The sequence below is a fragment of the Artemia franciscana genome, chromosome 15 (assembly GCF_032884065.1).
Source record: "Artemia franciscana chromosome 15, ASM3288406v1, whole genome shotgun sequence".
NCBI lineage: Eukaryota > Metazoa > Arthropoda > Branchiopoda > Anostraca > Artemiidae > Artemia > Artemia franciscana.
This window is the reverse complement of record NC_088877.1, coordinates 20894228-20910238: the sequence shown is the minus strand read 5'-3', so window position 1 is coordinate 20910238 and position 16011 is coordinate 20894228. Positions and strand designations below refer to the sequence as shown.

General features: G+C 31.1%; 1 protein-coding gene across 3 annotated transcripts in view; it reads right to left on the bottom strand.

Annotated features, from left to right (window-relative positions):
* Positions 1–16011, bottom strand: part of LOC136036167 (ATPase family gene 2 protein homolog A-like) — a 119357-nt gene that overhangs the window by 32079 nt on the left and 71267 nt on the right. For all 3 annotated transcript variants that reach the window (XM_065718231.1, XM_065718232.1, XM_065718233.1), the window contains exon 8: positions 1910–2176. In XM_065718231.1, the coding sequence (XP_065574303.1) occupies positions 1910–2176 (267 nt within the window). The remainder of the gene's footprint in view (positions 1–1909; positions 2177–16011) is intronic.

The window sequence follows — 16011 nt, the reverse complement described above, 5'->3', positions numbered from 1 at the left end:
AACGGAGACAAAGATTCAAGCTCTGATCAAGCATGAAAGGCCTCTTAGGAAAAGTTAGCTAATTTACTTCAAAATTTATCAATTACTCATCCAGAAATTCCATTTTGTTGCCACTATGTTGAATTTACCACGATATAACATAAACATACATAATGTAAGAGCTTGAGTTTATTTGGGACTGCCTTGTTGTGTCATGTACCAATTATATCAAGCATGTAAATGCAATCATCATAAATTTGCAGAAAAGGAGTTCAATCTTGTACCCGCTTCGGCACTTCCCTTAAATCCTTCTTCCTCATCATTTGTATTCTTACAATGTGTCAATTACCCTGGCTTACGGTATGTTAAGCATAGCAGAGAAAAATATTACAAGTCATATTTAAACACTAAGATGTATTTTAAAATATTCTAATACATATACATTTCCGAATGCATTGGTTTGCATTAAATCAAGAAAAACACTTGGAAAACCTCCCCTCAATGAGAAAGCCGGATATATTGACTAAGATTGGTCCCTGCTGACCACCGAGAATAGATTCCTTGGAAGACAAATCCCTTGGAAGACATTGTAACTTATACTATGATATTTTGAGGCGTGGAGAGAAAATATACGACAAAAGTACATGGTATGTACTAGTACCCGATGTACTTTGTTTCAAAGTCTTGGGCGTCTTTACAGTCTCTACAATGGGTTCTTCCCACTTCACATGATTTATCCAGTCAACAACGATTTCCACACTATTTTTTTATGTAATTTTATTTCCTGATTCAAAAAACGAAACCTGAGTGTGGCTCTCTCTCCCTTATGCCTTGAGTTATTGTATTTTCATTTTTTTTAAATTTTTGTTGGCGATTTTTGTGTCTTTTGGACTAAAAGAGTAAGTTAAATTGTGAAAGAATGTTTTTAATATCACTTTCTGTATTGATTCTTCCAGATAAAAGTACCTATAAAAAGAATAAGGATAGTTTGCCCCCCAAAAAATACATTTACTAAAAATGTTTCAGAAATCTAACAGCTACGAAGGTACTAGTGACTTTTGATGTCGCAATGGCTTACAAGACGATCAGAAAGTGCAAGGAAATCAAATTATTCAAATTTCACAAGCCATCATGGATCAGCACTATTGCCAAACTAAAAGAATCTTATTAAAAGAATCCTTTGCGCCAAACATCATGTCAGACATTTAAATTGTTTTTATCCGCAAGCGGGAACAATCGGGTTTCTATGACTAATTTCTCGCAAATTTTTGAATTTTTCTATCAGTGTTTTTAGATTTTTGCGTAATATTTTTAGAGTTAATTTTTTAAGGCAAAATTTGTGTTTTATAGAATATATTGGTTTATATGATTTTGTTTTAGTTTTTGAGAGGTTTTTAGTGAAAATTTGAAATTCACAAATTGAATTTCTTTAGAAAATTTTCCTAATGGAAACTGTTCTGCTAAACTCAACATTGTAATTAGTTTTTTTTTTGTTTTTTTTTCTCTGGCAAAGAATTCTTATTTAATATGTGTTGGTGGCTTTTCTTGGTGCCATATGACTGTTGGTGTGTAGGGGGAAAAAAGTAACAAGGCAGAACTAGGAGCACCAGAAACAACTTAACTTACACTTTTAGTCCAAAATACACAAAAATCGCCAAAAAAAAAATTTAAAATTTTTTAAACACAATAATTCAAGGCATAGGGGAAAGAGAGCTACAGTCTGGTGTAGTTTTTCGAATCAGGGAATAAAATTATATAAAAAACAATAGTGTGGAAATCGTTGTTGACCGGATAAACCATGTGAAGTGTGAAGAACCTATTTTAGAGATTGTAAAGATTTCCAAGACTTTCACACGACATACTTCGGGTAGAGAACCCGACAGATTTTGTGAAATGGATCTTAGATTATTCTACTAAGGAGTAACTTTACCTTATCAATCATATCTGGTCTATTAGTAGCAGCAATAATTTGAACGTCATTCAGAGCTGTGACTCCATCCATTTCTGTTAAAAGTTGAGCAAGGACTCGGTCATTAACTGTAGTTCCGCCTTGTGAGCCCTTCCCAGAACGATTCGTCGCCAGCGCATCGATTTCATCAAAGAAAATTATAGCTGGTGCCACCTGTCGGGCACGTCTAAAAACATCTCGTAATGCTTTCTCAGAATCACCAACATATTTGCTGAATAAGTCAGAACTCTGGAAAATAATTGATATTGTTTTCATAACTTATGGATTAAACATTTCATCTATAAAGTTTCGGATCACCAGTTGATGAAAACTAGAAGATTAATAAGGGATTTATTTAATATTAGAATTGGTAAGGCTGCATAGCTTTCGGATCACCAGTTCATGAAAACTAGAAGATTAATAAGGGATTTATTTAATATTAGAATTGGTAAGGCTGCAATACCATTTACAGTCCTCAAATACTCAAAGGATGTCGGACCGGGTACATTCACCAAAAGCAGGCGTAGAAAGAAGCATTCATGTTGATTGGGGTGAACGGTGTAGAGTCTTCCTATCGTGGTATCTTTGAAGATGGTAGGTTGGCCGTCGACTGACTTACCCTGTTTTCGACGCTCAAATACTTTATTTTTAGTATTCCACGTGTAATACGAAGGCACTTCAGTATACAGCAGTTTTTTTGCAAAAGAATCATTTTTGCAAAGCGAAAAAAAAGCTGTTAATGTTGTATCCGGTGGATTCAGGACTCTTTGTTGCACGTTGGTTTCCGTGAAATAAACACGTTGACCATTCTGTAAATGTACCGCTAAGTGAACAACAGCTGGACTACGTTCATGTATCGGAAATGAAAGAATTCGCCAAACAGCTTCATTACTGCTTATGTATCTTCCAGCCTGATATTCTACGATTTCATCGAAATCTTTGATTTCGGACTGCAAGCCAAAAACTGCCTTTGTTGACGTATTTACATATGTATTTGATTGCCTTTACGGAGTTATAGTATTCAAAGTTTATGTGTGCATTAAATGTTTTTGATATTAATGGGGAATATGGAACAACCCACTGGTTATCTACTTCGATGGTGGTACCGTTACGCTTCTTTATTATTGCTGTTTTACCGCCATCTTCAGTAGATCTTCTTCTATATTGTGGGTAACCATCATTGCCAGTAATTGTTTTGGGTACTAAAAGTCGAGGATATTGCTTTGTGCACCTTCCTTTGGCCATGCATGGTGAATTTTCGTTCAGTGCACCGCAAGGTCCATGTATCATATTTTTTACAATAATATCATGTAACCCCTTATCGACATTTTTATCAGGTATTTCAGCGGAAATCACATCATCAATTTCGTTCGAAGTAATTTTTTTATGTAGCCAGATTAGTCTGAGAATGGTAGAAGGGACCCTGCTTTATGATAAATTTGCCCTTTTACTTTGAAAGTAGACATAAATTGATCTGGATTTTCGATTTGGGCTCCAAACGATGCCATTTGGAAACATGAGTTGTATTGTCTGATTTTTGACAAAAAACGCTTAGATTCTGACGTAGTTCCAGTAAGGAAAGTCTTCAATGGCTCTGGTGGTGCAGCCAATAAAGGAAGTTTAACTTTTCCTGAGGCGCAACACATTCCCATTGTTTCACCATTGAATTTCAAGGCCTTGCAATAGGGACAAATTTTAGACATTGTCCCGATTTGAACACATCTACTCAAGCTATAATCATCGACTGGGTTGTACCTGAATGCCAGACGATAACTTTCAGGTTGCTCTGATTCCTCGGCACGCTTTCTTTTCTTACTTTCTCTATCAGCAGCAAGCCTGATTTCTTGCTGTTCTTGTGATTGCTCGGCACGCTTTCTTTTCTTACTTTCTCTATCAGCAGCAAGCCTGATTTCTTGCTGTTCTTGTAATTCCTCGGCACGCCTTCTTTTTTACATTCTCTTTTAGCAGCAAGTCTGCTTCCGCGTTGCTCTGGTAGTTCCTCGGCATGCTTTCTGTTCTTTCTTTCTCTATCAGCCTCAAGCCTGTTTCCCTGCTGTTTTGTTGATTCCTCGGCACGCATTCTTTTTTCACTTTCTCTTTTAGCAGAAAGTCTGCTTTCGCGTTGCTCTGGTAGTTCCTCGGCACGCTTTCTTTTCTGACTTTCTCTATCAGCAGCAAGTTTTTTGGCATAGACTCTTTGAGCATCTTCATCAGTCATTGTAAACTTAAACATTAATAGATTTCTACGTGAACATATGTCTTATATTACTTGAATGACGTCACCGTCAAAGCAAAAATGACGGCAACTAATTTCATGACGTCAGCCGACACAGAAACATGACGTCACCTGACAACTAATTTCATGACGTCAGCCGACACAGAAACATGACGTCACCTGATCCACAGATCCACAGACAGACAACTTATTTTTATATATATAGATATATATATATATACTAGCTGTTGGGGTGGCGCTTCGCGCCACCCCAACACCTAGTTGGTGGGGGCGCTTCGCGCCCCCCCCAAGCCCCCCCGCGCGCGTAAGTCGTTACGCACCATAATAGTTACGCGCCATTGTAGTTGTGTCCCTATGTCCCACCTGTGAATATAGATATATATATATATATATATATATATATATATATATATATATATATATATATATATATATATATATATATATATATATATATATATATATATATATATATATATGGTTTTAACTACGTAAAACTTGCGAATATACAACATTCTTTGCTGTCCCATTGTCTTTGCATATAAATAGATTGTCAGGTTTACCGACTCTTGAACATGCAACATATAATGGTCCATGGGAAAACAATCTGTATTCAGATCTATACCTCATGATTCTAATGATTGCCCTTGAGCTTTGTTGATGGTGATTGCTAATCGACCATTCCCTGTCCCGGTCGTCATTTATATCCCCCTGTTTCCCCCGGTGTCCCCGTTGTAGTTGTGTCCCTGTGTCCCGGTCGTCATTTATATTCCCTGTGTCCCGGTCGTCATTTGTATCCCGGTGTCCCGGTCTGTATATACATTCGTTTTTTAGTATTGTTTTTCTCCTTTATTTTTTTCCTTTTTTTTTCTTTTTTAGCTTATTTAGATTTTTAGATTTTTTAGTTTTTTTATTAGTTTTTAGTTTTTTTTTCTTTTTAGTTTTTTTGTCCCGGTCGTCATTTATATCCCCCTGTTTCCCCCGGTGTCCCCGTTGTAGTTGTGTCCCTGTGTCCCGGTCGTCATTTATATTCCCTGTGTCCCGGTCGTCATTTGTATCCCGGTGTACCGGTCTGTATATACATTCGTTTTTTAGTTTTGTTTTTCTCCTTTATTTTTTTCCTTTTTTTTTTCTTTTTTAGTTTATTTAGATTTTTAGATTTTTTAGTTTTTTTTATTAGTTTTTAGTTTTTTTTTCTTTTTAGTTTTTTTGTAGTTTTTACCTTCTTTTTAGTTTTGTTAGTTTTTTTTTTTACTTATGTCCTGGTCGTCATTTATACTCCCTGTGTCCCGGTGCTTTGTTGATTGCTAATCGAACATTCCTTTTGTCCTGGTCGCTTTCTCTTTGAGTGTCGTCATTTATTTTTTTCTTTTTTAGTTCTTTTAGTTTTTACCTTTTTTAGTTTTTTTTAGTTTTTTAGATGAAAATTTTTTTTAGTTTTTTCCTTTTTTTCTTTTTAGTTTTTTATTGGTTTTTACCTTTATTTTAGCTTATTTTTCAGTTTTTTCCTTTTTTTTTAGTTTTTTTTTTTTTTTTTTTAGTTTTTTACCTCTTTTTAGTTTTTTTAGTTTTTTTAGTTTTTTTAGTTTTTTAGCTTTTTTACTTTTTTTATTAGTTTTTAGTTTTTTTGTAGTTTTTGCCTTTTTTTAGTTTTTTCAGTTTTTTTTTTAGTTTTTTATTGGTTTTTACCTTTATTTTAGCTTATTTTTCAGTTTTTTCCTTTTTTTTAGTTTTTTTTAGTTTTTAGTTTTTTAGTTTTTTACCTTTTTTTAGTTTTTTTAGTTTTTTTAGTTTTTTAGCTTTTTTATTTTTTTTATTAGTTTTTAGTTTTTTTTGTAGTTTTTGCCTTTTTTTTAGTTTTTTAGCTTTTTTATTAGTTTTTAGTTTTTTTTGTAGTTTTTGCCTTTTTTTAGTTTTTTTAGTTTTTTAGCTTTTTTATTTTTTTTATTAGTTTTTAGTTTTTTTTGTAGTTTTTGCCTTTTTTTAGTTTTTCAGTTTTGACGTCACCTGATCCAGTTTTTTCAGGTGACGTCACCTGATCCATCCACAGACAGACAGACAACTTATTTTTATATATATAGAAGATATATATATATCTATATATATAAAAATAAGTTGTCTGTGTGTGGATCTGTGGATGGATCAGGTGACGTCATGTTTGTTCGCATATGACGTCTGAATTATTTCACACTAATACAAAAGAAGAAAAAAACTAAAAAAGGTAAAAACTACAAAAAAAACTAAAAAGAAAAAAAAACTAAAAAAGCTAAAAAACTAAAAAAAAGGTAAAAATCTAATAACTAAAAAAAAACTGAAAAAAATAAAAAAAGGCAAAAACTACAAAAAAAATAAAAACTAATAAAAAAACAAAAAAAGCTAAAAAACTAAAAAAACTAAAAAAAACTAAAAAAAGGTAAAAAACTAAAAAAAACTAAAAACTAAAACAGAAAAAAACTAAAAAAAAGGAAAAAACTGAAAAATAAAAGAGAAAAAGAAAACTAAAAAAATATGAATAAATATATATAAAAATAAGTTGTTTGTGGGTTATGTCTGTCTGTCTGTCTGTCGAGTGACGTCGTGTTTGTCCGCATATGACGTCTGAATTATTTCACACTAATACAAAAGAAGAAAAAAAACTAAAAAAGGTAAAAACTACAAAAAAAACTAAAAAGAAAAAAAACTAAAAAAGCTAAAAAACTAAAAAAAACTAAAAAAAGGTAAAAAACTAAAAACTAAAAAAAATTGAAAAAACTAAAAAAAGGCAAAAACTAAAAAAAAAACTAAAAACTAATAAAAAAAAACTAAAAAAGCTAAAAAACTAAAAAAACTAAAAAAAGGTAAAAAACAAAAAAAAACTAAAAACTAAAAAAGAAAAAACTAAAAAAAGGAAAAAACTGAAAAATAAGAGAAAAAGAAAACTAAAAAAATATTAATAAATATAAAAGTCTATATATATAAAAATAAGTTGTCTGTGTGTGGATCTGTGGATGGATCAGGTGACGTCATGTTTGTTCGCATATGACGTCTGAATTATTTCACACTAATACAAAAGAAGAAAAAAACTAAAAAAGGTAAAAACTACAAAAAAAACTAAAAAGAAAAAAAAACTAAAAAAGCTAAAAAACTAAAAAAAACTAAAAAAAAGGTAAAAATCTAATAACTAAAAAAAAACTGAAAAAAATAAAAAAAGGCAAAAACTATAAAAAAAAATAAAAACTAATAAAAAAACTAAAAAAGCTAAAAAACTAAAAAAACTAAAAAAAACTAAAAAAAGGTAAAAAACTAAAAAAAACTAAAAACTAAAAAAGAAAAAAACTAAAAAAAAGGAAAAAACTGAAAAATAAAAGAGAAAAAGAAAACTAAAAAAATATGAATAAATATATATAAAAACAAGTTGTTTGTGGGTTATGTCTGTCTGTCTGTCTGTCGAGTGACGTCGTGTTTGTCCGCATATGACGTCTGAATTATTTCACACTAATACAAAAGAAGAAAAAAACTAAAAAAGGTAAAAACTACAAAAAAAACTAAAAAGAAAAAAAACTAAAAAAGCTAAAAAACTAAAAAAAAACTAAAAAAAGGTAAAAAACTAAAAACTAAAAAAAACTGAAAAAACTAAAAAAAGGCAAAAACTAAAAAAAAACTAAAAACTAATAAAAAAAACTAAAAAAGCTAAAAAACTAAAAAAACTAAAAAAACTAAAAAAAGGTAAAAAACAAAAAAAAACTAAAAACTAAAAAAGAAAAAACTAAAAAAAAGGAAAAAACTGAAAAATAAGAGAAAAAGAAAACTAAAAAAATATTAATAAATATAAAAAATATAAATATAAATATAATATAAATTAGCAATCAACAAAGCACCGAGACACAAATGACGACCGGGACACAGGGAGTATAAATGACGACCAGGACATAAGTAAAAAAAAAAAAAAAAAAAAGGAAAAAAACCTAAAAAAACTAAAAACTAAAAAAAAAACTTAAAAAAAAGGAAAAAACTGAAAAATAGAAGAGAAAAAGAAAACTAATAAAATTAAGAATAAAAATAAAAAAAAATAAAAAAGATAAAAACTAAAAAAAAAGTAAAAAGAAAAAACGAAAAAAACTAAAAAAGCTAAAAAAAGGTAAAAACCAATAAAAAACTAAAAAGAAAAAAAGGAAAAAAAGCTAAAAAAAAATTTCATCTAAAAAACTAAAAAAAACTAAAAAAGGTAAAAACTAAAAGAACTAAAAAAGAAAAAAAACTAAAAAAAGGAAAAAAACTGAAAAATAAAGGAGAAACAATCTAAATAAATGACGACACTCAAAGAGAAAGCGACCGGGACAAAAGGAATGTTCGATTAGCAATCAACAAAGCACCGGGACACAGGGAGTATAAATGACGACGACCGGGACACAGGGACATAACTACAAAGGGGACGCCGGGGTGCACAGGGGGATATATAAATGAATAAAATTAAGAATAAAATAAAAAAAAATAAAAAAGATAAAAACTGAAAAAAAAAGTAAAAAGAAAAAACGAAAAAAACTAAAAAAGCTAAAAAAAAAGGTAAAAACCAATAAAAAACTAAAAAGAAAAAAAGGAAAAAAAACTAAAAAAACTAAAAACTAAAAAAAAAAACTTAAAAAAAAGGAAAAAACTGAAAAATAGAAGAGAAAAAGAAAACTAATAAAATTGAGAATAAAAATAAAAAAAAATAAAAAAGATAAAAACTAAAAAAAAAAGTAAAAAGAAAAAACGAAAAAAAATAAAAAAGCTAAAAAAAAAGGTAAAAACCAATAAAAAACTAAAAAGAAAAAAAGGAAAAAAACTAAAAAAAATTTTCATCTAAAAAACTAAAAAAAACTAAAAAAGGTAAAAACTAAAAGAACTAAAAAAGAAAAAAAACTAAAAAAAGGAAAAAAACTGAAAAATAAAGGAGAAACAATCTAAATAAATGACGACACTCAAAGAGAAAGCGACCGGGACAAAAGGAATGTTCGATTAGCAATCAACAAAGCACCGGGACACAGGGAGTATAAATGACGACGACCGGGACACAGGGACATAACTACAAAGGGGACGCCGGGGTGCACAGGGGGATATATAAATGACGATGGCGACTCAGGGAATGGTCGATTCACAGGTGGGACATAGGGACACAACTACAATAGCGCGTAACTAATATGGCGCGTAACGACTTACGCGCGCGGGGGGGCTTGGGGGGGGGGCGCGAAGCGCCCCCACCAACTAGGTGTTGGGGTGGCGCTTCGCGCCACCCCAACAGCTAGTATATATATATATATATATATATATATATATATATATATATATATATATAAAAATAAGTTGTCTGTCTGTCTGTGGATCTGTGGATCAGGTGACGTCATGTTTCGGCTGACGTCATGAAATTAGTTGTCGTCAGATCATCAATTCCTACCAGATTTAAGTTAAAACAAAGGTTCGTCGATATGTACTTCATAGTGACGCTGAAAAATAAAGAAGAAAAAGAAAACTGAAAAAAGAAAAAAGGTAAAAAACTAAAAAAAAAACTAAAAAGAAAAAACACTCAAAGAGAAATTACAGACTGGGACACAAATGACGACTGAGACAGAGGGAATATAAGTGACAACCGGGAACCTCAAAGAGAAATTACACACTGGGACACCCAGACACAAATCACGACCGGGACAAAGGGAATATAAATGACGACCGGGACAAAGCCGGGGCACAGGCAGGATATATAAATGACGACCGGGACACAGGGATTGTTCGAATAGAAATTACAGACCGGGACACAAATGACGACCGGGACACAGGGAATATAAATGACGACCAGGACACAGGGACACATCATTAGAATAATGAGGTATAGATATGAAGACGGATTGTTTTTCCCATGGACAATTATATGTTGCATGTTCAAGAGTCAGTAAACCTGACAATCTATTTGTATGCACAGACAATGGACAGCGAAGAATGTTGTATATTCGCATGTTTTACGTAGTTAAAAACATATATTTATATCTATCTCTATTCACAAATGGGACACAGGGACACAACTACAATGGCGCGTAACTAATATGGCGCGTAACGACTTACGCGCGCGGGGGGGCTTGGGGGGGCGCGAAGCGCCACCCCAACAGCTAGTATATATATATAAATAAGTTGTCTGTCTTTGTGTCTGTCTGTGGATCAGGTGACGTCATGTTTCTGTGTTGACTGACGTCATGAAATTAGTTGTCGTCATTTTTGTTTTGACGGTGACGTCATTCAAGATATTTAAGACATATATGTTCACGTAGAAATCTATTAATGTTTAAGTTTAAAATGACTGATGAACTTACAATGGCAAAAGCCGATGAAGATGCTCAAAGAGTCTATGCCAAAAAACTTGCTGCTCATAGAGAAAGTCAGAAAAGAAAGCATGCCGAGGAATCAAAAGAACAGCAAGGAAACAGGCTTGAGGCTAAAGAACGCAAAACCGCGCAGTTAGATGAAGATCCACCTGGACAGCGAGAGTCAAAACATATCAAAACTGAAAATGATAGCGATGATGATTGGGTTTGGGATTTTGACTTGGATAAGGTCATCAATGCCTACCAGATTTTAGTTAAAAAAACAAAGGTTCGGCCATATGTATTTAATAGTGAAGCTGAAAAATAAAGAAGAAAAAGAAAACTGAAAAAAGAAAAAATGTAAAAAACTAAAAAATACTAAAAAGAAAAAACACTCAAAGAGAAATTACAGACCGGGACACAAATGACGACCGGGACGCAAATGACGACCGGGACAGAGGGAATATAAATAACGACCGGGACACTCAAAGAGAAATTACAGACTTGGATACCGGGACACAAATGACGACCAGGACGCAGCAATCACCATCAACAAAGCACCGGGACACAAATTAAAGGTAAAAAACTAAAACCTAAAAAAAGACCAATTCAAAAACGAATGTATAAACAGACCGGGACACAAATGACGACCGGGACACAGGGACACAACTACAACAGGGACTCCGGGGGGCTCAGGGGGATATATAAATGACGATGGCGACACAGGGAATCGTCCATTAGCAATCACCATCAACAAAGCTCAAGGGCAATCATTAGAATCATGAGGTATAGATCTGAATACGGATTGTTTTCCCATGGACCATTATATGTTGCATGTTCAAGAGTCGTTAAACCTGACATTCTATTTATATGCACAGACAATGGGACAGCAAAGAATGTTGTATATTCGCAAGTTTTACGTGGTTAAAAAAAAAATATATATAAAAAAATATATATATATATATATATATATATATATATATATATATATATATATATATATATATATATATATATATATATATATATATATATATATATATGTATATATATATATATATATATATGTATATATATATATATAAATATATCTATATTCACAGGTGGGACATAGGGACACAACTACAATGGCACGTAACTAATATGGCGCGTAACGACTTACGCGCGCGGGGGGGCTTGGGGGGGGGGGCGCGAAGCGCCCCCACCTACTAGGTGTTGGGGTGGCGCGAAGCACCACCCCAACAGCTAGTATATATATATATATATACATGTATATATATATATATATATATATATATATATATATATATATATATATATATATATACATATATATATATATATATATATATATATATATATATATATATATATATATATATATATATATATATATATATATAATAGATTCTAGGCCCACACCTAGTTGGTGGGGTCGCTTCGCGCCCCCCCCAAGCCCCCCCGCGCGCGTAAGTCGTTACGCGCCATTGTAGTTGTGTCCCTGTGTCACAGACAGAAGGAGAAAAGGAAGACTGTTTTCCTAAATTAGTGATTAATATAGACCAGCACTTGAATGAGGCCTTAACCCTACTCATCCATACAATCACATAGGTCAAACAGCATAGCCACACACAATCAACCATAAAGAATAATCCATGGACAGGCAGTCATGTCGTCAATAAGTATAAGTCGTCATTTACCGAACAATAGAAAAAATAATATAGACAAATAATTCAGAGGCAACACCCAACATAAGGGCTCATCAGGAGAATACACTGGCCTATATAGGGTTTCGCCACTCTAAATTCTCTACCCAGCACAGTGTTGTGGCTACCACAGAATATCCATGGCATCCCCGCGTCAGGTATCACCCCCAAAATACATGCCTATGAAAAAAAAACAGCAAATGTAAAACAACCAAGTAAAACCAAAACAAGCTTATCTTGTTAATATATCCCTCCCTTTAGCAACAATAGGTAAACTAAATATTATAAATTTTACCAAATCACAAATATTAACACATTGCAAAAAACCTGAATGAATTAAACAATTATAGAATTCATCATTACCATGTGGCTAATTTTTAAAAAAAAAATCCGCTCAATTAGAAACACAATTCAAAATAAATGGCGCTGTGACAACATTTCTCGAACCTCCGAAATTAGTTAAAAATTTCTTTAAGTATTTCAAGATAATTCTTTTGATATTTATTTAAAAGTTCGTTATAATGAAAACTAAATTTTTTAAATTGCCAAGTTAATTTATTTGCAGAAAAACCTCTTGATATCAATTTTTGGCTTAAGATTTTACATCTATATTTAAAATCAATATAATTACTACAAATCCTTGCATAACGAAGTAACTGTGAGAAAAACGCTGAATATGTGATATTTGAGTGTATATTACTTTCAGGGAATGGGAAACTAATCACTTCAAAATCAAAATCATCCGTTTTATTATACATTTTAAAACTTAATTTATTATTATCACAAATATTAATATTTAAATCTAAGAAATGATCTTCATGACCAGCGCCATGACTAGGCTCAAGAATAAGCTCTGATGGATATATATTTTTAGAAATATCAATGAAATCCTTACAACTTAAGACCAAAATATCATCTAAATATCTTTTATTATTTGACAAAGCATGTTTTAAATTAATTGGATTATTCTTATCCATCATATATTTATATTCTAGTTGACTTAAAAACAAGTCAGCTATAAATGGGCTGGCATTCCCCCCCATGGGAATTCCCATAATTTGCTTGTACAAATCACCCCCAAATCTTATATAAGTATTGTATAAAACAAATTCCAATAACTCAAAAATCATATCCAAGCTGTAACATCTCAAGTTAACTGTAGTATTAAAGCAGTTTGTCCATATGGCTTTTTTATTATAACTGTCTATTTTTAAGAATCTTTTACTAGATAAGAGGAAAGATTTCTTTATAACAGTTTTTAAATTATCAAACACTAAATTAAGTGATAAATTAGTATACATTGTCGCAAAATCGAAAGACTCAATTCTTTTAGCTGAAACCATTGTTAAAGAATCTATCACCTGCAGTGAATTATTAACACTCCAATATGGATTAAAATTCGAAAATTTTTTAATACCAGAACAATAGGTTTTAAGTTTATTTACAATTTCCTTTAAAATTAAAGAGAGGTCAGTAGCAGCAATGCGGGTTGGACATTTAGCTGCTCCAGCAATAAACCGTGGTTTAGGGGGATTCTTATGAAATTTTACAGTCCAATATAGGAAAGGGAACTTTTTATCATTGTCATTTATTTTAATATTAAAATTTTTAAAAAGTATTTCTTCAGTTTTTTCAATTAAATTCTCATCCTCTATATTTACCTTTTCATAAACATTAGTTGTGCATAACTCCCTTTTTAAGATATCACAATACAGCTTCTGACAAATTATGGCAAAATTATTATTAGCTTTATCCACTGGCACAATTACAAATTCATTCTTTAGATTAGCAATTGCTTGTTTAATCTTCGCATTATAAAATAATGATTTAGTGTTACTATTTTTTAAGTTAGAATATATTTTATTTCTTACTCTACTAATAATTAAATTTTTTCAAACTTTGAAAACTCTCTTTATTTTTATTCTCTTTCTTACACCACTTATCAATAAATAAATCAAAATCATCTTCCAAGCCATCAAGAACACTCGATGGTTTCAGATGATGAGAAAGACGGAAATTAGCCCCTTTATTCATTATAATTTGAAGATCATCTTGCTTTATTATTGACAAGTCCCCTGTTATAACATGTTTGTAAGTAGGATTTACAAATGGGCCAAGTTGCTTACAATTACAAACCGGTTCCCAATTTATTCTTTTTTGAAATAAATTTCGTTTTAGTTAGAATGCAAATTGTATCACATATTACTTTAAAATTATAATCAAGAGCTGTATTATTCTTAACAATCCAGAAAAGTTTGATTAAATTCCTCTTGGATAAAATATTTAGACACTTTATTACAGAAATCATACCCCTAGATTCAAGTAGCTGGCATAGATCTATAGAAAGCATATGTACATCTAATTCATTTTTTCTATTATTTTTCCTATGTCCTCTAAATCCTTTTTTACGTTTAGTAGGAGAAGTAAAAGAAGGATGGTCCATAAAACCATCAATACATTTAACAACAACATGAGACATGTCACTATATTTTGCTACACGATCATTTAGCCCAAAAGGATAAGCTGTACCAAGAGTATGGATCCAGAAATCCTCCTGTTTACGTAGTCTATTATTCTTCTCTTCTTTATTTAAATTTTCTAATTCTAAATTTTCTAAAATTGTGACAGTTATATCTGATATGGAACATTTACCATTACTACAATGTTGAACTAGATAGTTATTAGTTTTTTCATTATTAACTGTTGTCTTGTGTCCAGAAAATCTTTTATATATATTATTAGTTGTTTCCCCCATATATTGTAGGCAGCATTTATTACATTCTAATAGGTAAATTACATTGGTTGTTCTACAATTAACATTACCACGTAACTTGCATGCAAAATTTTTATTATACAATGTACTTTTAACAGAAGTCCGTGGGACAAAATGATCTTGGCAAAGAAAACAACGACTTTTACACTTACTAACTTTCAAAAAATCGTTCCGAGTTCCGAGGCTAATATTTGTGTTTTGTTGCATAAAAAGTTATTGAAATTAATCCAAAACAAACCAACATCCAAATCAAAATCCAACAATCATAGTCCAAAAACATGCCAAGGTCAATAGGTCAATAAATACATAAACAAAAAGATGAAAGAACATGAAATTTGCATAAGTGCCATCTCACCAATAATTAACAATATCAGGTTAAAAACCTGGACCAGGGTAAAGGTCTGTCGGGGAGAAAACTAAAAAATTCTCTCCACCAGCACTGGATCCAACCTGGAATAATATCATGAAAAGAGAAATCACCAATGCTACAGCACAAACACAAAAAAAAAAAAAAAAAAAAAAAAAAAAAAAAGAGACAGAAGGAGAAAAGGAAGACTGTTTTCCTAAATTAGTGATTAATATAGACCAGCACTTGAATGAGGCCTTAACCCTACTCATCCATACAATCACATAGGTCAAACAGCATAGCCACACACAATCAACCATAAAGAATAATCCATGGACAGGCAGTCATGTCGTCAATATATATATATATATATATATATATATATATATATATATATATATATATATATATATATATATATATATATATATATATATATATATATATATATATATATATATACATATATATATATATACCCTGTGTCCCGGTCGTCATCCCGGTATACATTCGTTTTTGAATTGGTATATGATGAAATAAATTTTTAATTTTTTCCCTTTTTTCCTTTTAGTTTTTTTTTATTGGTTTTGACCTTTTTTTAGGTTTTTTAGTTTTTTTCTTTTTTCTTTTTAATTTTTTTTTGAAGTTTTTATCTTTTTAGTTTTTTTATTTTTATTTATATTTTTTAGTTTTCTTTTTCTCCTTTATTTTT